Raw genomic sequence first — 23256 nt, forward strand, 5'->3', positions numbered from 1 at the left:
TTTCCAGTCCGTTCTGAAGATTTGAGAAGCAAATAGCAAGTACATAAAGAGAAAGGCTCCAAGTTATGTTGTGTACTTCACTTTAGGCTAAGAAAACTGTCTCAACTTCTGGAGATCATATAGCCATGGCAGTATTTTTCCTGCCTTTCCTGGACTTATTAGAGAATTTTCCCCGAGTGAAGGGGGAACTGAGCTTTAGGCACCACTATGTTTTGATTGAATACTGTAACAAATTAAAACTCTAAGAATGCAAAAGATTAACATTGTGGGTTATGGGGTAGGGGTTGTTGGTATGGTCGGTATGAAGACAACTTTATTCAAACTTTGCGTTGCTTCTTGTATTACTTTGTTACTTGTAATGCAAACTTTTATATTGCTTTTAGGGGAGCTTTATGTTTCATAAACTCAGACCTGTCGATCAGCTGCGGCATCTCCTTGTTAGTAGCATAGGTGGAGACGGAGAAGAAATTGAAAGATTTTTCAAGTTGCATCAGGTGAGAATTTTTGAGTTGTCGTGAAAAGATCTATAATAATTATGTGGCCTTATAGGAAATCTAATCACTTTCTTTAGCATGAGTGGCCTTTTTTTTTTCCCCCCAAACTACAAATGTCTATTACCATTTCGTTTATCAGCTCAGTTATTAGCTTTTCCTCCTGCACAGTCTGCATAAAACAAGATTGTATAATGAGAAGTGATTCCTCATTTTATATTACCTAAAAATGAAAGTATGTCACTTTTCTTGACATTTTTACACTTGTACAAAGTGTAATGCAGTTCTTAGTCTAGGAAAGAGAAAGAGTTTTCTGAAAAGTTAAAGCCTTTGCAGTTGTAGAAATTTTACGTTTTAAAGGCTAGTACAAATGTGTAGAGTCAGTCCGTTTTTTATTTAATATAAATAACAAACAAGCAGGAGGGAAACTGTATCTGTCGTGAATTACAATTTTAATATGACTAGTACTGACTTGTGCCTGTAGTGAAAGTTCACTATAGTCTATTGTCTTGTGCTCTGATAGGACATACTAAGTGCTACTTTAACATGCCTTTAGAGTATGCAAACAGTAAATATTCATATAGATTTTTTTTTTAATCCAAACACAATTCTTACGGAATTTCCGTGGAAACATACATTAAATTGCAGTCATAATTAGATGGTAGCAATGGAGAGTGTTTCCTACCAGTAATCCTGTTCAGTTTGCAAAAATAGCATGTATCAAAAGTTTTCATGCACTGCTTCACATGCTGTAGTGGGATGTTTTACTGTGATTGACTTCCTGTCTCTTTCATTGGGAAGACCTGATCTCCTTGCTATCTAGATAAAACGATGCAAAAAGTGTTTAGTAACGTATTTAGTTATGGGTCTGTATGACCTTTTTACATTTCTTATCAACTTGATATAAGCTGCCACACTGTAATAGTATACCATCCTCTAGGAGGACCAAGCCTGTGCCACTTGCCTTATCTTAGCCTGTTCTAATGCTGCTTGTGATAGAGAGGTATCTGCCTGGGCTACCCGAGCATTCTTCAGGTAAGTTTCAATTAGTCTATGGCTTATTCTGAATACTAAGCTTAAAATCCAGAGTCATCTCGGCCACTAATGAATTCTGCAGGCTCTTTAATTCACCTGAATAAGCGTAGTTTTAAAACGAACACAAATTATTAAACTTGGTGAAGTACACTTTTGCGCTAATTAGGGCTTGTCTACACGGGAAGCTACATAGTGTAGCGGTTACTTCTGTTTAATTCCCTTCGTGGATGCTTGTATTCCATGTGCAGAGGAGCTTTATTCTAAATGTAGTGTAATCGACCTTCCTTAAGTTCACTTATCTGTATCTATACTGCAGTGTATCCCAGTTCGTTGAAGCCGAGTATGTAAGGAGAGGTAATATCGTTAAGAAGACCAACTTTCTCCAAATTTCCAGTTAGAAAAAGAAAAGACTAATTTTTGGATCCTCAGGTTGTTATTTGGACTGAAGTAAAAGCAGAAACGTTTAGGGCTAAAGGCAACACAGGAACGAGTATTGAGTTTAACAGATAACCTGAAAGATAATATACTTCAGATTCCCTACTGACGGCAGATATTAGCAATTCAGAGGTGATAGCGTGGTTGGATTGTATTGAGAAAAGCGCAATTAGTTTATAATTTGTGAAATAGGTGAGGGCAAGATAAGTTCTTACGTGCCATATAGTCATTACCTCTGTTGCATCCTGGTATGCAGTAGAGTTACGAATTTTTATTTCTAAGATATTCTTTTGAAGGTGTTTTATTGGTTTCTTCGAGAATCAACACTGAGTGGTTAGAAATGGTTGTTTTGTGGTAAATGATCTCCTGGTAGCAGTTGGGTGTTTTTGTTCTTTGTGAGTTCTGAATGTATGAATTCATGCTAGTATAGTTATTTGTTCTTTTACCAGTGTATAAAATCAGTGAAAGTATTTGATCGCTTCTTAAAGTATATTACATCCTGTGAAACATATATGGAGGTCCCCAGAATCTGAGTAGTTCTGATTTAGAATTGTTCATTGCTGTGGCTATAGAGATGTGTTGGCAAGTTGATACTCCAGGTTGCTCATCTATAGTCCGATTTCATTTTATGCTCATCAGTTTATGGGTATTTTCTGCTGATAGTGAATTTAATAAGCTCCTAGGGCTGATGGAATGTTGGGCCTGTTGAGCAATGGTTCTTTTTGATTGGAAGAGGCTGTCATGAGCGCTTGCCTGAGGGGAAAATACAGTAGTCTGAGGGCCCTGTAGGATGTATTGTGTTCTTTTGTGTGTTTTTTTGGTTTTGTGGACTTAGATGTGTTTTTATATATTGTGGGAGTTTTTTATATGTTGAAGTTATTTATGATGTTCACCATTGTTCCAAGAAATTTCATATTCGTATAAGCTTATTCTGTTCAGGGACCGATGGCTCTTTGTCGTAGCTATTGATTTCCCCTCCTCCCAAACAATAGATTCAATGAGGAAGTATGGGCTTCCATATTGGAGGATACATTTGTCATCCATGTATCTTAAGTACTGCATATCCTATGGAACAGAGATGTAGAATATTCTTATTAGCTGCCTCAAGCAAGTTGATATACTGTGGGACTTTGACTCACCTAACAGTGCATATAGCCTGGGGCGGGGGGGGAGGTGTTTTGTAAAATACAGTTGTTGTGAATGAGGATAAATATGCAGCTTTGACTGTACGTTTGGGCTAGAACTACCGTGTTATGTTCCCAAAAGCTTGCCTGTTTTTTACTGAACCTTGTTCTGGTGTTAGGTCAAGTCAGCTCTCCTCTGTAGGTTGTGAATACTTGCTCATTGTTAAACTCAATTACATGAGGCCATTTGGGAGAAAAAATTGATGATAACTCTGGAGAAATGGATGTTAGCAAAGGGAGATGTAACAAAGATTATTAGCTCGTGCAGGAGTTAGTAGGAGATGGCTGGAAAGTACTTGTGGGCCGTAGAAGGATGAGCTTGGGTTATGTCAACTGTATACTTCTCTGCAAGTTCCTGTACAGAAAAACCTTGACAACTAAAATGTAAGCTTAATTTTGAGAATTGGTAAATCTCCCTTTAAAGTCTGAGCATATCATCACAGAATTTAAATTTTCTATAAAGGAAGTGACTTGTTTGATAAGTCACTTCAACAAGTTTTTGATCTAATTTACCTTTGAAATTGCATATGTTAATGCTTTTTTACATTTAACATGTGTTCCACTAGTTTTTCTCTCTTGTGCCAGAATGAATGCCAAACAGTCACAAATATTTCTGAAAGGTTATGTTGACTTTTCTTCCATTCCAAAAGAACCCTAGCATTGCAATTATTTCTCTAACACAAAAATAAAATGGACTGTGTATGAAGTATGAGGAATTTTTGGTTTTGCATGTAAACTGTAGGTACGGTGGAGAGGCACAAATGAGATTTCCGTCAGCTCTGCCCCCTCCAAGCAACGTAGGACCTATTCTGGGTTCTCCTGTTCCTGCTGGTGAGTATCAAGAATTTCAGGCTTTTTTTTTTTTTTTTTATGTTTTCCTCCCCCTAAATATGTTGTGTTTTGACTTTTCGTAAGTACCAATGGTCCTTTTGTTTGAAATGATCCATTTTGGGTTTTTTTTCTTCACTCACTGGCTAACTAATTACAGAAATTTTCCATTTCTACTAAGTGATTTTTGGATTTAGTGAGAGGGTGATAATGATCTCAAAATATGTACAGATGTTGCAGATAAACTGTTGAGATTATGTGAAGAATGTAAACATTTCTTGCTGCCAAAGGCACTTCAGCAAGAGGACAATTTATCAGTACTATAATTCTTACTTTACGAAGATTAATTGCTTGTTGTGTGGATGTAACTAAGTATCTTCTTACAATGTCCTTGTCATACCTCTGCAGATATTGCTCATGTGAGGAAAAGAGGAGTTTGGATCAAGAAATGAATCAATTGTTTGGACTTAGTCATTTCTTCCTTTAAAAGCTCTAGCTCCAACACTTGTTTTCTACTCAGGTCTTCAGTGCTACTTAAAAACTAGAATGGTACCTAGTCTTTCTCCTCAGAATCTTACGGTTATGAGAGTAGAGGCCTTTCCATGTTGCCCGGATCCACTTAGGTTTTATACAGCCTTCTACAGTTGCTTCAGGAAGTTGTCCCTTAACATGTATTACTCATTTCATTATAGATCTTACCAGTTTTTGAAAAAGAAATTAATAATGATGAATTTGGAACTCTGATTAAATAACTGAATTACATTTTATTTTTTTTATTAAGGGTTATTTAGTTAATTTCCAAGATCCTTTACACTTAACTGGCAAGTGGTGTTAAACCTTTACGTAAGGCTTGGAGGAAAACTTATTTGCCTGGAGTGCAGAGATTCCTTTTCCATGCTGTTTCGAATATACATCCAAATTCATACTGGAGAACTGAACTGGGCTGAAGTCTTGGAAAAAGAGTTGTCCCTCTTTTTTTAGAATTCTTAACACTTTTAATTTTTAACATTCTTGACATTTTTTAATTCTTGACATTTTTTAATTTTTAGAATTCTTAATATGAGCAGGAGCTGAGGCAAGGCATAAGAACATGAAACTAAGCAGGAATTAGAACAAGTGTGGAGAGAACAGGTGGTAGGAGCAGAAAGAAAGTCAAAGTTGTGGGGGAAGTGATAGAAAGCCCTGTAATCACTAGAGTTTACTCCTTTTAGAAGTGAATGTATTTTTCCCCAAGTCTAAATGTTTCTTTGCTGTCATATATGCATCTTTGAAACCAAGTATCAAAGTGCACGTTTCCATTCTGCTTCAGTGACAGGTCCATATAGAAGATGGCACCGTTCTTCTACTGCTTACTCCATTTGCTCAAAGGGTAGAGAACTGTCATGTGGAATTAAAATTCTGATGCTTTGGATGACCCCTGTGGTGGGTCAGAATGGTGCTATCTGATAGAATGTTTTTTCTATTTGTTTAAAACATCTTGAAACTTTGCATGTGAAGCTATATTACAATAGTGTTAGCATTATAAGGCCAGGCACCCTGGACTTGATCCACTCATGTGCATTCACTGCGGAAAGTCTAATCATTCATTCGCATGCTGCTTTTCTCCAAGACCGTGCTTTGCTTGGCATACAGGAGAATGCCCTGGGAATGAACTGGGATTGTTTAGTGAAGGAGTTTTCAGCACATATGGCTCAATGGATAAAAAATTTGGAAGAACTGTAGTGAATAACGCAAGGACTAATTCTTCTATACAAGCCAGTTTTTCAGAATGACGGTTTTCTTGTCCTTTTTGTGATATGTAATCCTACATGTTGCTGAATAAGGCACATGGGCGTTTTTGGAGGGCACCACATGTGTTTCTCATGTTTTGGTGCCTTAATTTAGGTATTTATACTTAATTTGCAGAAGGGCTGAATATTCACAGCTGAATCTGAGGTCATAGGCAGTTCTGTTCCAGACTCACTTGGGGAAAAATGGACTCTAGGCGTCTCGGACTGAATGCCCCAAGGTAGCAGTGTTGCTGTAATGTGTGTCCAGCTGCCCCATATAAAAATAAACGTAGTAATAGCGATTTCTTTTAATCAAATATTTTGAAGGTAAAAGCAGTATTCTTTGAAAAGATCTCTGTCACTAAAGACTCAGTGCTTTGTGAGCAGGTGCCCATATCAGGAACGGGAGTCAGAAGACAACAAGAAAAAACATGTGGACGGTAGTATATTCAGTTTAGGGATTGGATGGTGTGCAGTAAATAACGTGAACGCTGAAAACAAAAAATGCTTAATAACTGCTCTTATTTGCTTCACTTAAGGTATGCTGGGTCCTGGAGAAATGAGTGCAATTTTCTGCTTAACTATAATTAACAGCTATTGGAATGGATTTGCAGAAGGGTCCTGTATACTCACTAGATTCTGTGTTTTTTAACTTTAAAGTACATGATTTGAAAACTTTGCTGCTTTTGCACAGGGATTTTGGAGGTTGTGGGTTTGGGAGGTTTTTGTTTTGTTTTGTTTAAAACAAACTTACATTTTTTTTTCTTTCCTTTTTAGGTTCCCCCTTGACTGTTGACAGCCCATATCCTAATCCTAGCTTTTTGACAACACCCGGACAAGGTAACTACTACTTTGCCTCTGCTGGAGGCATGGAGGATTTTTTCAGATAGGCTTTTTTATTTGCATCCAAAATAATCAGAGTAATTAATTTGCCTTCCGTTGTCCTAGGTTTACAACCTCCTAGTATGTCAACCCCCTTATTTCCTTCTGGAAATTCCCTGTCTCACCCTGGTACATCCATTAGTGGCATGATGGGTCCAGAGATAGTATTTTCTGGAAGACACAACGGCATCTGCATATACTTTGCCCGGATTATAGGGTGAGTTGTTCATGTACAAGCAATTCCACATCGCTCAATTTTCTTCATAGCTTTTCTGTCCCCTAATGCTTATAGGTACTGAACGCTATCTTAATAGTGTTTGAAATTGAGATTAATAAAATGCATTTCGTTTTTTCTGTGTTTATAAAGTGCCTGTTGATGATAACAACTACTCTTTACAGCTCTACTAATACTACGCTCTGTGAATAGGTAGGTCAGGAAAGTTACTTAGAAATTGTTCCTGTAATTGGGTGTGCGCAACTCTAAAAACTGCTCTTTTATATTCCAGTCCTATGAAGAGTTCTTTGTTTGCAGCTGCTATTCGAGGTTGAAACAGAACTGCAGAAGGACTTAACAGGATCAAGATTCCGTTTTAAAAGGCATTTCAGCTAAGGAGCTGAATAGTAACACGTTCAAGTCAGAACAATGAAGTCAGACTAGAGAGGATCCGTTACTTTGCTATTGGGTCATGTGTTACTAAACACGACAGCCAAGAACAGGGTTGTGTGTATGCTAGTTGGCTCTCTGTAGGCTGGTTGGAAAAGAAGTCCTTGTTTTGACACTTGTTTGCCTGCATTGTATTTTGGGAGATTAGGATTGGCCCATATATAAAATATTTGAGAACATGAACCGTGATTTGATTAAAGTTCTAAATCTGAAATTTTGTTAATATTGCATACTTGTACCACTCAAAAATGTGTCATGCTAATGTTTCATGATCTTTTTTTTGAATGACTATTTTTTTGTCCAAATTAAATCCTTATGTTAGAGATCTTGAAGCTAGAAACATTACTGATTTTTCCTAAGACATTGTATGTAAAAGACTTTCAAAAATACTGCTTACTTTATTTGGCTTGTAACACAGTACTATTTTATGTTGCAGAAATATTTGGGATGGCAGCATAGTTGTTGAGAGAATTTTCAAAAGTGGCAGTAGAGAAGTAGTTGCAGTAAGTAAAAGATTATCTTGTTTTTGCTTTTTTTAAATTTTGCTACTGTATTTCCCTCAAACCCTGTTACACTTCTTTTCCCGATTATAAACTGATAAGCAAAAACCCCGCAATTGTAGTTCGAATGTTTTCTTGGTTGTATTTAAGTATTGCACTCTAACTTAAGGAGTAATTGTAGGTTGCAAAATCTTTTCAAGTTATTGTTTTGAATGTTATTTTTAAGAAATCTAACTGTAATTTAACATGTCCGTTATCAATTGAAAACGGCTCGTTATCAAAATGAAAATTGAAATATCAGTTTTCAGTGTTTAGTGGTTGCACTGATCCTTCATTTCTACGTACCCACTCCTGTCAAAGCCTAAAATGCTTTAGTGGGTTAGGATAAGCATTGCAGTTTTATATGGACATCAAATAATTTTCCAGCATCTTCCTGACTACCATCTATGCGTTTGACTTTTACCTGCAATCTGGACAGTAAAATATATCTTCTGGATTTGGATGTTAATAGAATCCTGAAGTGAGTAATTTCAGCAGTGCAAAGTAACTTTTACCTAAGCTTTCTTCCTCACGTTGTAAGGTAACTCTGGGAAACTCTGGAAGTCCCTGACAGTTATACTCTGTGTCTTGGCAATGCTCAATCCTTATTGTACTCCTGAGTTGGAAATGGTGACATATAAGTGATTTGGTTATCAGAAGGTCAAAAGAAAGTGCTCTCTTTTGATTATTCAAAGCCCGCTGGGGAAGGTACCTAGCACACCTGTAGTCCTCTAAAGTTATATGATGATATCAATGGGGTATTCTAGTGATATTATTACTATTATGCCATTTATGTGTAGTACTCTTTTTGTATTCTTCTTTTTGATGATTTTAGCTTAAAAGTGTAACCTTTCTATGAAGAGGTTGCTTTCTGTTGCAGGTAGAAAGCAGTGTTCCATCCCACGTGCTGGAAAGTATACTACAAGAACTAAAAGGTTTACAAGAGTTTCTGGATAGAAATTCACAGTTTGCTACAGTAGGAGCCCTTGGAAACCCCAGGTATGAACAACTGTGTTAAATTTACAAACGGTGTTTAATGTCCATCTTTTGAAAAACTGACCTATGGCATATCTGTGTTCACTGAGCTGCAGTGTTATGTCTGATCTCCAGCTTCAGCTATTCAATTGCTAAAAATCAGTTGTTTCATCTTTAAAAAATCCAGTATTTTTAATCATGTTAGTGTCCGTCTTTATTCTGGAATTCAGTTTCAGCACGCCAGCTAATCTGCAGCAGAGGCTCCTTGGTTTCATGCGACCTGACGGTGGAAGTTCTCAGCAAGTACAACAAGAACTTCAGAGGAAATTTCATGGTATGCAAGCACCTTTGAACAGAAAGCATTAGGGAATGGTACATCCATGTGTTGAATTCTCTCACTTTTCCTATTAAAAATCCTAATTGAAAAATGCCTTTCTCATACAAATTTGGTGTTGTCAATATGCCATACTCAGAGATTACCTCTTCGGGAAGAGCACTATGGACTGGAAACCAACTTTGCTAACATCTTTTTTTTAATTTCATGCTATTCCATCAGGATCAGTGTTTTTGCAGTGACACTGATTTGAGGACGTTATTTACTTATAATTGTACTGGAGATGAAGTATGTACCCAGAATGAAAACACAAATCTAGAGAGAGGAGCATTCCAGTGTTTACATTGGCTGTAGCAAGAGACTTTGTCTGTTACCCTGTGCAGGTGTAACCTTTCGGTTTGATACTGAAAGCTTTAGCATTGCAAATGATTAAAGCAGTTCTCAAAGGAGAACATCTCTGTGAAGAGTGTCCAGATTTCAGTGCAGTAACATCCAGTGGCCCTGAGCCACTGGAAAATACAAGTTTTATCTTTACTAAGCTAAACTATAAAAGGGCTTAAACCTTAAAATGTTTCTTAACTTCTTTCTCTCATAGGAAGACATAATTTCACAAGTCTTTATCCTATTTTTTTGCATTCAAATAATCTTGAAACAGAAACTAGAAGTTGCTTTGCACTTGTCTTCATTTTTTGTTCTTAATGTTTTCCTTATGATTTCATAAGATCATTTTATTAGCTTATTATAATACTTAGTATCTGTATCATCATTTATATTTTCAGGATATCATTTAAGCAATTAATTTGCGAGACAAGGGAGTATGTTACCCTATAAAAAGAAGAGCTGTAATGCAAGTTGCCCAAGTCCAATCACTGAAGTCCAATCAAACTGAAATCAGAGTAGTCCTGTCATGCAGCCCATGTGAATTCGTGTCCTCCTGTAGTGTAGCTCTTGCCCAGCACATGCAGGGAAATTAGGAAGAGAGGTTGCTGAAAAATGTACAGAATTAAAGGTGCTCGTGGTCCATGGGTGTATCATCCTGCTTTTTCATTTCTACTTCTTTTGTTGTACTACTCATTTCCAACAGTGTGAATGTAAATTAAAAATAAAAAAAAGTTATGTAGAATTTGATCATTTTCCAAAGCTATTCAATCCTTTCAAACTCCATTTGGACTGCTAAATGACACAATGTAATTATCTTCCTTCCCTTCTGAAATGCAAGCACTCCAAAGTTGGACACAAATTGTTACAGACATCACAACTATGTTCCACCCGGGTGTAATAAGTAGGTCCGCTATATTCTTTCAGTGAATATAGTACATCTTACCAGACTTAAGTGTTGCTGGCTTTCAGAGTGAGCTTGCCTTTTAAACTCAGGTTTAAAAAAACAATACAAAACAAAAGAAAACCCAAAAAACCCAACAAACAGTGATGGCCCAAAATGTGCTTATAACTGTTCTTTCTAAAAGCAGACACAAGTAGTCAAACGAGAAGGGAATACATATAAGTATTTTTTTTATTCTATATTTGTAATAAATATTTATGATAAATACAAGTCTTTAGTCAAAATTTAAGTCTGATTACGTAAATGCAATGTGCTCACGTGAAGCCATACTTCCTTTTCAGAAAGGACTCCTGTGTTGCATAGTTTGAAATAAATGTTAACAGATAGTATTTGTTTTGGGGAAAAGTTAACATTGCAGATTCCTCCAAAGAGAGAGAGAGACAACATTAATCAAGAGTAGAGGAGAAAAAAAAATCATTAAAAATTTAAAAATGTTTTTGTAAAACCTCAGAAATTGACAAGTTTATGTCAAATTATGTAGAACAATAAGTAACACTAGGTAGAACACGTAGAACAGAAAGCTACTTATTGGCAATCTATTTGCTTTTTCAGCTGAGGCACAACTAACTGAGAAGACCTCACTTCAAGGCATTCAGCAGCTTGTTCGCAAAACCTGCCAGGCATTGGCTTTGTGGAAATTGCTGTGTGAGCACCAATTCAATGTTATTGTAGGTGAGCTTCAGAAGGTACGATACGAATCATCTGTTTTCTGTTTGTTCATATTTAACAAGTCTGATTTCTTTTATATTTTAGATATTTTTAAGGGAGTGTCAATTTAATTCACTGAGAAATGTATGATAAATTTTAAACCACATACAGATTTTTCTTCAGGTTACAGGTATTTATTTTTAAGAGACTCTAACATATAGTGTTGATCTTGTCACCCAATTTTAGCAAATTGGAAATGTCACTAATGATGGATTTAATCTTACTGACAGCTAATAATGAATTTGTTTTATAAATTACTATGTGTTTTGTATCATTTTGAGCACGTTTAGCAAAGTGCATATTGAAAAGAACAAAACAATGTCATCCAGCCTAGAAGAATTCACTCTTCACCTTACTGTTTGTAAAGATTTAGTAGTGGAAAGCAATAGGATAGCATAGAGACTTCAGATCCTTGCACTTTTGCATAAGCAGGGGTTCAGAATGTCGGTAAGGAAACTTGGGGAATTATGGGTGCTACTACTGTGTACCCTCTGCTAACACTGGATTAGCAGCCAGTCCCAGAAGAATCTGTAAATTGGAATATTAGGCATTCTGTGCTAGCAGAGAGGAGAAGTGATTATTTGAAAAGCTGTATTCCTTATCACTGAAAAGAACAGTCCTTAATACTTCATAAATGTGCAGAAGTTGGAGCTCCTCGCTTCAGGGAATTTCTAACATGGGCCGTTTTTTTCTTGTGTTGGACAGCAGTTAACTGCTGTCCAAACCTTTTCCTCTCGCTTCAGTAGTTGTAGGGGTTTTGTAATATTTTCATGCTAAGTTTCTGGTCATCCATAGACACTACTGGCAACTCCATGTGAACTAGTAATCCTAATAGTGTACATGTAGTCTACCATCTGTAACCATACTCAGATGGTTCCCGTTATTGTAAAATCAGTATGTTATAGTTTTAATGAATTCATCCTGACAGTGCTCTGTGAAGCAGGGAGGAACTATTAATTCCATTTTTATGCATAAAGAACAGAAGCAAAAAACGGCACCTAGAGAATATCACAGAGGAAGTTGTATAGGGTTCCCACTGGCCTTCAGTATCCCAAGGTCTAGTGCTTTAACTGATAGGACATTCCTCTCTAATGTTTTCCATTTTGCTATTTAACATGTATTTAAAGTAATGTATTTCTATGCTATGTGTTTCAGTCATTGGCATTTTGTAAGTTTTATTTGAACAGTTAACTTTGTTGCTGTAATATTTGCATGTTCCCAATAAAGTAACAGTTTCAGCAAACTAATGAAATTTTTGTCTGTCCTTAGGAACTTCAAGAACATCTAAAGATTACCGCTTTCAAAGACTTGGTAATTAGAGACCGAGAGCTGACTGGAGCACTCATTGCTTCCCTCATAAACTGTTATATCAGAGATAATGCTGCTGTGGATGGCATCAGTGCCCATTTGCAAGATATTTGTCCTCTTCTCTATAGCACTGATGATGCTGTCTGTTCCAAGGTAAGGGCACTTGCAGATTTTACAGCGCCAAAACACAGCGTTAGAACATGTTCAGATGAGATAACTTGGGCAGCTTGTAAATCACTATGCTCAAGTGATCTCATGAGCACAAGAACTAACAAAAGCTGGTACGCTACATATTTGCATCTTGTAGTTGATTAACGTGACAGATGGTGTGAGCTCTGATTTGTGGCTTTTGCAGTGGTTTGCAGTGTTCGTGAAGTATCCGTCTCCAATGTGATGTCTAACAAAAGTGTGTCTTCCTGACATTGATAAAATGTGATCTCAGTACAGCCTTTCCTCAGCATGGTCTCTTGTTTTCTACTCGTTGCCTACTTTCATGGAACTTGCAGGAACATAATTGTCTTCAAGATCTTCACTCTTCGGAAGTGTTCAGATAAATTGGATAAAAGTTACTGTTGAGGGGAGAACAGGGAGAAGACACACGCAACGATTGGTTGTTTAAGCTTTGTCTTCATAGGAATCCAGACTAGAAAGCCGTTGCCTCTACTGCAGTTGTACAGTCTTTCTGCTGAAAACATGCTATTGTCAAATGACAAGACCAGGTGTTTTGAGATGATGATGTGTGAAGTTTCAGCTTTGAAGTTTGTAAGATTATGAGCTGTTAGGCCAGCAGTATTCATGATCTGTTCATGCTGTGTTCATGTGAATGATTTCTATTTCCTTTTGTTTGTCTGTAGGCAAATGAACTGCTTCAGCGGTCTCGACAGGCTCAAAGCAAAGCGGAAAAAGAGAAGATGCTAAGAGAGTCGCTTAAGGAGTACCAAAAGATCAGCAATCAATTAGACCTTGCTAATGTTTGTGCACAATACCGTCAAGGTGAGAGAGGATCAGTGGTGAAGTTCTGCTAAATAGTTTCCCTGGTATCCTTTAGTGCTATGTTTTTTTTCCATGATCCTTGTTGTTGTTGTTGTTGTTGTTTGCTTTCAACTCCTTTTATAGTGATGTTTTGCCATTAACAGTTTCTTAATGACTCTCAATAACAATTCAAGTAATCCTCTTCTTGTTTAAAACCCTTTCTAGATTTCCCCAGCAAATTAAAAAACACTTTTTCTGCATAGAAATATTCTCATCCCCTTTATTCCACATAGTGTCCATTTGTTTCAGATATGTAGTAGAAATGTTTTTAGCAAAACCCTTGGGCTGTGTGTGAGCAGAGAGTAGATGACTGTGCTCTTGCAGATGAGATTCTATATCAAACATGCTATTTGAAAGATGATTCTGAATCACTGTTTCGTGCAGAGGAAGCTAGTGCATGTTTTAACTGTCGATAAAACTGTTGCATCAGTCAAGATTTCAGCCTGTGTTCTTCAAATGTGTAACTTCAAACTTAGCCCTACAGGCTAGGCACAGGCATAAATTTTCATAAAATACCGACTAGAGGGAAAAATGAGGCATTTTCTTTACCTGCTAACGCAGAAAGTATTTGATGTCACTTACCACTTTGTCATAGAGTTAATACAATAATGAAACATCTCATTTGTTTTTATTTCTAGTGCGTTTCTATGAGGGAGTAGTAGAACTCTCTCTTACTGCTGCTGAGAAGAAAGATCCCCAAGGTCTTGGCCTGCATTTCTACAAAAATGGAGAACCAGAAGAGGATGTTGTTGGACTCCAAGCTTTTCAAGAGAGGCAAGTTTTCAGAATGCCTTGTTAGCATTACTTAAAGAAACTAGAAAAGTAGCTCCTTTAGGGAAGGTGTGGAGGGTAATGATAAGGTATCGTTTTAAATAAGGGACACAATATAGATGCTTTCCCCAATGTGCAGTCCTTGCTTATCATAAATGCTGCAGCAGCTTCGTTTGGAACAAAGGATAAACTGATGTTAGGACCACAGATGCGGAAAACGTTATGATCTGAACATAACAGAAATAGAACCACTTTAAATTTGCAAACAAACGCTACAAGAAGAGAACTTCCCATAGACTGTTAAACTCCCTCAACTAGAGGGGAATAAAAAATACTTTGATAGGTATTAAATTACACAAAATATGCTTAAGAGGTATTTGTTAGGAAAATGATACAGAACAAACTAGATAGTATCAGCTAGCTAACAATGATTTATGACTTTTTTTTTTGTTTAGTACCTATGTTTCCAAAAGCATACAATAATAAAATTTGACAAAAGTATTGCATATATGGTTGCAGTGTAAATTGTGAGGCTTTTATTTTCTTTTTGCACTGTTTGCAGACTAAACAGCTACAAGTGTATCACTGACACCCTTCAGGAGTTAGTGAATCAGAGTAAAGCTGCTCCTCAATCTCCCAGTGTACCCAAAAAACCAGGTCCTCCAGTGCTGTCCTCTGACCCCAACATGCTAAGCAATGAAGAAGCAGGACACCATGTAAGAGACTTGCAAAAAAATGATGACTGCACTCCAGAAAATGTTGTGATTTGAGGGCTGTGCAATTTATTATTTAAAAAAAAAATAGACAATAGTTTGGCAAAGTTGATAAAAATCTGGCTTTGGCATAAATTGGTTTCTGTATGTAAAGAGTGTTCATAAAAATGATGTAAATATTTACTCATGTAAATGAGTGTAAATATTGTCACATACACGTTCAGTGCTTGATAGCACAATGAGAGCAGTGTGCTGTCTGTGAAATGTGACCACTTCTGGAATAACAGTTTTGGGCTTTTCTTCCCTTAGTTTGAACAAATGCTAAAGCTGGCTCAACGTTCAACAGATGAACTGTTTAGTATTGCACTTTACAACTGGTTGATACAAGTTGATTTGGCTGACAAACTGCTACAGGTGAGGTCATTTCTAGTCAAGGAAATACTTTCTTGGCTGCTTCCGCTGGGCTAGAAGAGTTGATTATTATAATGCTGAGGCTTCAAAAAAGAGGAGAGAGCAAGAATATAAAAGCTGTTTGTATAACCTTTGCAGGTGACTGCCCCCTTTTTGGAACCCTACCTTGTGCGGATGACTAAGATTGACCAAAACAAAGTCCGTTATATGGATTTACTGTGGAGATACTTTGAAAAGAACAGAAATTTTAGTAACGCAGCCAGAGTCTTGGCTAAATTGGCTGACCTGCATAGGTATGGATCATGTGTGATTTATTGTTCATGCTGAGGTAATTGAAAAATAAAATAAAATTAAAGCCTAACGCATAGATATTTTAAGAAAAGGCAAAGATAAAGACGAAAGACAAGAAATGGCCGATGGCCAAGAACACTTAAAATATTTTTTAAAGTGAATATAACATGTTAATTTTTAATCTAGGGAATTACTGAAAAAATGAAATGTCTATTTTATGTATTATACAACAGGAAATATATTGCAAGCTAATATAGCTACAGAATATTAAGTGGTCATTTCTTGCATAGAATTTTTTATAATACAATAGTGTAACTGTAGAGCAGCGGGTTGAGAAATACATTAGAACTGGGCCTGTACAAAGAGGGGTTACGTGGCCTGGGTAATATGTTGTATCATTTAGTAGAATCAGAAGTCACGAATGCTAATTTTATTGGTCCAGTTAGAGTATGGCTAACCATCAAATAATTATACAAGGTGCCCATTTTACACTTTGAATATTTCTTTGCAGCACAGAAATTTCTCTTCAGCAGCGTCTCGAATACATCGCGCGTGCCATTTTGAGTGCCAAGAGTTCCACTGCCATATCCTCTATAGCTGCAGATGGTGAATTCCTACATGAACTAGAAGAGAAAATGGAAGTAAGAAAAAGTGTTTATCTAAGCTACAGTGCAAATGTATATTTTCTTAGTCTCATTGGAATATAGCAACTTCATTGCCAATTACTTGGAAACAGTCTTCTGTGCCTTGTTCCTAAGGTGGTTAAATTATGCAGTTGATAAGAGACTCTGAGGTGTAAGAAAGTAACTTTTCTACATTAAATTATGTTAAAGTTAATTTTGTATATATTCTTAAGCTTTGATTAAATTAATCCAATCTTGAAAATGTTGTTTTAAACAAGGTTGCAAGGATCCAGCTTCAGATACAAGAAACATTGCAGCGTCAGTATTCCCACCATTCTTCAGTGCAAGATGCAATTTCCCAGCTTGATGCTGAGCTAATGGATATAACCAAGGTGGTTAGAAATTTCTTTGTATTAAATATGAATTTGTCATGTGTTTGGAGGCAGGGGAGGAGAACTTTGCAAAGAATGATCTTTGTTTTGACTAGAAAAAGCAATAGGCAGTCCAGCATTCCTAGTCTCAGAATGTCCATATGTTACCCTAGACTGTCTTTTTCTGTTCTTTGATGTTCCTTCCATCTTTAGTATTTTTCATTTCTTCCATGCGTTTATCTTATTTAAGAAATTAGGGGCTAACTTTCTTGATCTGTTGGCATATTTTGTTAGAAAATTGCCATTCTCAATTAGTACGTCATATAAAAATGGGGATTGTATTTGAGATGTGAAACTAAACATATTAAATAAAAATGATTTTCATGTAGTATTTGACAAGTTACGTTGCACCTGTAGTCTGATGGATATCATACAAAATAAAATTTATTTTTTAAGAATGTCCTTTCTACCCTTCTTGAAATGTCAAACCTGGTCATTTTTCTTTCAGCTGTATGGAGAATTTGCTGATCCCTTTAAGCTCTCAGAGTGTAAGCTTGCAATTATACATTGTGCAGGTCATTCTGATCCTATCTTGGTGCAAACTCTCTGGCAAGAAATCATTGAGAAAGGTAGGTCTCAATGGACTGGGAGTGGTACAAGCTATAAGGATAGGAAAATGATATAATTAAATCTTTTAAGACTAATTGTGTTGTGCTACTGCTATCCTAGCCAGATGAGATGTATCTTTTCCTCAATTCTGTAATACAATTGGTAAACTTGGTTCATTATTATTTCATAAATGTTTGTACTATTGGTTTTGGTGCCTAAAAGCCAGAAAAGTACAGTATTTGTACATATATGTTAGAGCACGTATTAGGAAATTCTATTAAAAATGTTAAATCTATCCTGACAAAGACTAAAGAGTCTTCAGGGAATTTAGCATTTTTGTAACGTTGTCAGCTCGACAGCAGTGGAAACTTGAGGTTTTTGTCCGCCTACAGAGAAGGGGAAAGTACTGGGCACAGCTGTACAAGCCTAGCCACTTAGCTCTGCTAGTCTACCTCACCCTTTACCATGAGTGGGTAACTCATTCTTTTTTCCTAGTTTTTCTTGGGTTTTCTGTTGGAGGTTGCCAGTGTGCAAGCAACAGTGATAGTGATTTGAGGGACAATCTGTGTGGTATTGTGGTTTGCGGTTGGTTCGCTTGTTTGTTTTAGTAGCCTTGCAGGGAACTTCAAGGAAACAAAAATCTGTGAATATATATGTACTCATACCAGAGAGAAATGTATTTTCATTTCCGCGTGACGACTTTGCATTAACAGAATAGCGTAAGATTTTCTTAAGGTGCTAGCGATAAAGGTAAATACCACAGTGTGTAATTGTGTATAACTGTGTTTTTTGCTGAAGTCCTCTCTACTTAATGATTTCTTTTCTCTTTCAGAGTTAAGTGACAGTGTGTCTCTGAGCCCTGCTGACAGAATGCAAGCACTTAGTCTAAAGATGGTTTTGCTTGGAAAGATATATGCTGGCACACCGCGTTATTTTCCTTTAGGCAAGTGGTTTAGCACTGTACAGCACTGAATAAATATGTGCAATACATGAATGGATCTTGGCTTTCTAGCCCCTTTAAAAAGGATCCAACCTAAGACGTGTTTCTCTCTCTTATCTTCTAAAAGGAAAGAATATTGATAATTTTATTTCCTCCAGTGCTTGTGATACATAATTACTTTAGTTGTATGTTAAATTTTTCACTGTAGCTGGAGCAACAAATTATTTCAAGCATCATCAGTAGTGATAAGGTTATTCCTGAAACGAGCTGGGTAGTGCTTTTCCTTTTTGTCCAAGAAATTAAGAACAAAAAGCATTGTGATACTTGCTCATTATTGTATGACTTTGACAAGGCAGTGAAGACACGGAAGTTACAGGAAAAAAAAAAAGTTTACAAAACAATTATGGTTTTTACAGGTGCAGTTTTTCCTAGAATTTTTCTAGGGATTTATCTAGAATTTACAGTTTTTCTGTAAAACAAGTAAGCTTCTTTAAAGCAAGTAAATGAAGCTTAGAAGGCAGCAACAGTTGCTTTTGGACAGCTGTGCAGACTACAGGTTAGAAAGCAGTAGTGTGTGTGTGTGTATCAAAGTACAAAGTAAAAATGCATACTTTTGCCTACATATAATAAGATTTTGGGCAAAAGATTTTGGGCAACCACCTTCATCTGCTGTCTGCCTACTGAATTATCTACTGCTGTCTGCAGTAGATAAAGCAGAATATCTCTGGATCCTTCTGGAGCTTCTTTCCATTTTCTGAGATGCTCAAACATTCTGTTAACTTGTTACTATACAAAAACATGGGGAAAGTCCTTTTACAGTTTTAAATGTCCTTTTACAATACCAAAGTACTGTTACACTTGACATTAACTTGATAAATACACACTGGTGTTGCAGATAAAGAGAGGGCTAGTCTGGCAAATGAGATAATAGTTCCTTTCTGACCGCTGAAACAGAAGCGGGTAATGAACTTTTCTTATCAACACAGTGGTGTAGTAGAAGTGCTGAGTTCCTCAGTCTGAGTACTCTCTCTCATACATTGCTAATAACTTAGGAGCATCTTTGGAGGTAGCTACGTTTTACACACCCTTTTCCCTCCACAGATCGGGGGTAACTGTTACCTGAAAACTGTGAAACATCTTCAAAAGTGAAGGGTGCCAACTGTGTTGAAGACCCAAATAGAAGTTGGGGCTAGCAAATCAGTCAGATGCCTCTCTCTGTTATATCCCTTTTTCTTTTTTCCTCCAGATTTTATAGTGCAGTTTCTAGAGCAGCAGGTTTGCACTTTGAACTGGGATGTAGGATTTGTAACATATACCATGCAGGAAATTGGAGTGCCATTGCCAAGGCTGCTTGAAGTATATGACCAGTTGTTTAAAGCACGGGTAAGGAAAATAGCCATGAAGTAAAATTTTATTTGCAACTACCATCAAAGTCTTACTTTTGCAGGAAACTTAAAATAATGAACAATGTGAAATGTCAAAGTATCAGCTTCATAGCTTTCGCTGAATTTTTTTTTTTCTTTTCACTCAGAGTGTTAATGCTGCTTCTTTTTCTGTTGCTTTTATTCACTTCAATCCTAAAATATGTGGAAATTGTTTTAAATGTTGGTGATCCTATTACTTCACCTAAAGCTGATTCCTCCCCTTTCATTGCAGTTAGGATTATGTAGAAATTGTATGCGTCAGAATGAACAGCAAATCTTGAATGTATTATTTTTATTTTTTTCCTATTTATGATAAAAATTGTTAAATTGCTGCGTCTTCTCCTATCTATTGATACAATTGGCATGAAGAATAAGAATTCATGTTTTTAACTTTTTGGTGGTAGAACACTGAATAAAATAGAGAATTGACTTTTTTCTTCCATCTATAACCCTTATGGGGTATTCAGAACTTCAGAGTGTTACTTGAGAGACTGTTAGGCAATGGAAAACTGAGCTAAATTCATGTATCTTTTAGTACTTAAAAACTTAGGTAATAATATATATTAAGATATAATTCCCACTTCTATTAAATTTTTGTTAAAATAAACAAGTAATTACCACAGCATGCAATTTGCATGCGACTGTCAATGCCGTATATATTTCTGAATTCTCTCCTTAATACGCGTCTCCTTAATATGTTGGAACCTCTTTTTTTTAGGACCCATATTGGAACAGAATGAAAAAGCCTTTACACCTTTTAGAGTGTATTCATGTATTATTATCAGGATACGTACATGATCCGAGCAGAGTACTTCACTTTGAGAGGTAACTATATCCTAAGCATACTGAAAAATATATAAAAGTATTCTAAAGCAGTGCACTTCAGCAACCCCCCAAGTTTTTCTTTTTTTCTTTTGGGTGAATTTAAAATTTCTTTCCAAGTAGTGACTATTGAGACTTCTCATTCTAACACCAGTTGGTAGAAACTTAGATATTTTTCTCAACCCCGGTGTTTCATTTTGAGTAAGAGGTCCCACTGTAAGCAGTAAAAATCAGTTGTCTTGAAGCTTAGTCTTGAGGTAAGCATGAAACAGTCAATGAGTTCTCCCTATAAGCCACTTCAGTCTTAGGTAGGCTAAATGTAATATATAGCTAGTTCATGTTTTGTAAAACTTTTCAGATATCCTTTTCTATTGCCTTGAGTTATATTATCAGGAACAGTATAAGACATTAACGATAACTTTCTCCACTAAAGATTGACGAGGAACTGAGTGGAGTATTTTGACTATTGTTGGCGACATACTTTAAGGAGTAGTAGAGACAACTTTGAGGGAATCTAGGGGAAAAAGTGAGAATCAGACTTTTAAAAAAACGTTTCGTGGAGACAGGCAGAAGCACTGGGTATTCTAGAAGAAAGAAGACTAAATATGGATATAGATCTTCCCAAACTGTTGTTAGAAGGTTAGTGGTGAATTGCTCTCCAGGACTAAAATTCAGCTTAATCTGCAAAAAGAAGCAACTGAGGTTTGGTATTAGAAAAAGTTTCTAGCTATAGGAATAGCTAAATACTTGGACAAGTTGCCTGCACGTTATGGAATCTCAGGTGTTCGGATTTTTGCGAAATAGGCTGTACAAAGTTCATTCAGAGCTATGCTGTCTCAGAAACAGGGAGCAGAACTAGGTAGTGTCCTCATATCTCTTCTGGCCCTACGTTTCTGTGATTCTATTGAGAATAAACACAAAAAGAAAATCCCTATTCAAATATACCATTTACATCAATCTGTTTTCATTTTTTGGTCTTTTATGGCTAGCTGATGTAAATATTTGAACAAAGGGGAGCTTTAACTTATTAGAACTTAAGTCAGTGATGTCTAATATTAGGTAATTTGCCAACTAAATATTTCACTTCTTCACTATTGCTCTATCTTGCTTTAATTATCACTTATATTAAATATTAGATGAATAATAATGATTCATTTAGTTTTCCTATTATGTCTCAGTCGCAAGCAGTAGATTTAAAAAAAAAATCTAATTTTTTAATAAACAGTTAAATATTAAAGTAGCTGACAGATGTGTTGCTGATACTTTATTTCATTAAAAGTCAAGGCTTGCTCATTTCTATTTTCAGATGCATTCTAATATACAGGAAAAAAAGGCGGTTCTTATTATTCTATTTTTCATTTACAGGCGACGATTCACAAATGTTTGTTTGGATGCTGTTAGTTGCTACCTGGTTGAACTTCAGTCTATGAGCCCAACGCTAATGGTGCAGACAACTGTTGGGAACTTTAAATCACTACAGGCTAAATTAGAACGTCTTCACTGATTGACTAAGATAATAAAAGAACCGTTAGCCCTTATAAAATGAACTGTAAAATAGACGTTCAGGTGTCTGCACTGAATCTCTGGAAGAACAAATACTCGGAAGGAAATTCTGAGCAAGTTTTATCTCCTGCTGCAATTATTGATTGTGTGGCCTGTATTCCTGCTAATCTAAAGGTATCTACAAATTGTAGAATGTAAATGTGACAAATTGAGTTACTTTTGCTACTACCAAATTTTTAACATTTAGAAAACTTTTTTATACTGTTGAAATAAAATACATTGTATGATCTCTCCCTTGAGGATTAAAATTATTTGGAAAATACTTTTTTTCTTTTTCTTTACTTAACATAAAGCAGGGGAGAAAGGTAAGATGTAAAATCTACTTTATAGCTGTTTTACAAATATGAAAACAAGAAATGAGAACCGCAGGAGCCAAGAAAATGTTAAAAGGGCATGCTGGTCATATCAGGGAGTAGTGATAGAATCATAACTCTACCTCTGCATGAGCTTATTGGCAAATCTTTCAATAATGAAGAGAAGTAATAGTTATGAAACAATGATTTCAGTGTAAGCTGCCCCTATAAATACAAAAACTGGAGTGAAATTACAGAAACTAGCAATATAATTTGTATTGCAAGTGAAAGAACAATGTTACAAGTCCATCAAACTGTTTTCCCTTTTCCATTTTAATAAACATAGTGTATTTGTTACAATGAGCTAAAGAAGACAAAAAAAGAAGCGACTTCTGTCTACTTCTGTTTCATGCACACAAGCACCAACTTGTGTATATTCCTTGAAATGAGCAAAACCTAGACGTTATTTTATCCACATGCTTCCTAGTGCTTAAAATCTCATCCTACAAATAAATGTAAAGACATTTTGTCTCTATTTTGTTGCCATGTATTGTATACGTATTCAGTAACATAAACTCTCTATCATGCACAAGAAATTACCAGCTTATGCTGGTCTCTAGTCTTCCTCCAGTAACTTAACTTTTCCATGTAAGTAAACCATCAAAGAGTTTGGAGATATTTTTTGTGGGAGGAAGAAGTAAATATCTTTGTTTATACATACAAAGTAGATTAAAGTAATCTTTTACCAGGAGACTTGAGTATAGTTACTTATCACAGCTGTTCCAAAACAGAGAAAAGAGTTGTGAATTAAGGTATTTATTTGCATGCAAGTTACGTCCTTATAGCCTGTACTTCCTAATCTGGTTACTATGCCCTCAAGTTTTCTTTAAAAACAGCCA

The 23256-nt window shown here is 36.1% G+C and overlaps 1 protein-coding gene across 2 annotated transcripts in view; it reads left to right on the forward strand.

Moving 5' to 3' along the window:
• Positions 1-22326, forward strand: part of LOC138060885 (nuclear pore complex protein Nup155) — a 36246-nt gene extending 13920 nt beyond the window's left edge. For both annotated transcript variants that reach the window (XM_068924691.1, XM_068924692.1), the window contains exons 14-35: positions 384-494; positions 1432-1526; positions 3888-3976; positions 6520-6582; positions 6691-6841; positions 7725-7791; positions 8708-8826; positions 9033-9136; positions 11031-11164; positions 12456-12647; positions 13349-13487; positions 14165-14300; positions 14860-15013; positions 15320-15424; positions 15560-15714; positions 16224-16353; positions 16614-16727; positions 17215-17335; positions 18148-18258; positions 19502-19638; positions 20398-20504; positions 21867-22326. In XM_068924691.1, coding sequence (XP_068780792.1) covers positions 384-494; positions 1432-1526; positions 3888-3976; positions 6520-6582; positions 6691-6841; positions 7725-7791; positions 8708-8826; positions 9033-9136; positions 11031-11164; positions 12456-12647; positions 13349-13487; positions 14165-14300; positions 14860-15013; positions 15320-15424; positions 15560-15714; positions 16224-16353; positions 16614-16727; positions 17215-17335; positions 18148-18258; positions 19502-19638; positions 20398-20504; positions 21867-22005 — 2673 coding nt within the window. In that variant the 3' untranslated portion in view covers positions 22006-22326. The remainder of the gene's footprint in view (positions 1-383; positions 495-1431; positions 1527-3887; positions 3977-6519; positions 6583-6690; positions 6842-7724; positions 7792-8707; positions 8827-9032; positions 9137-11030; positions 11165-12455; positions 12648-13348; positions 13488-14164; positions 14301-14859; positions 15014-15319; positions 15425-15559; positions 15715-16223; positions 16354-16613; positions 16728-17214; positions 17336-18147; positions 18259-19501; positions 19639-20397; positions 20505-21866) is intronic.
• Positions 22327-23256: the final 930 nt, after the last annotated feature.

Source organism: Struthio camelus, chromosome W (assembly GCF_040807025.1).
Source record: "Struthio camelus isolate bStrCam1 chromosome W, bStrCam1.hap1, whole genome shotgun sequence".
NCBI classification, from domain to species: domain Eukaryota; kingdom Metazoa; phylum Chordata; class Aves; order Struthioniformes; family Struthionidae; genus Struthio; species Struthio camelus.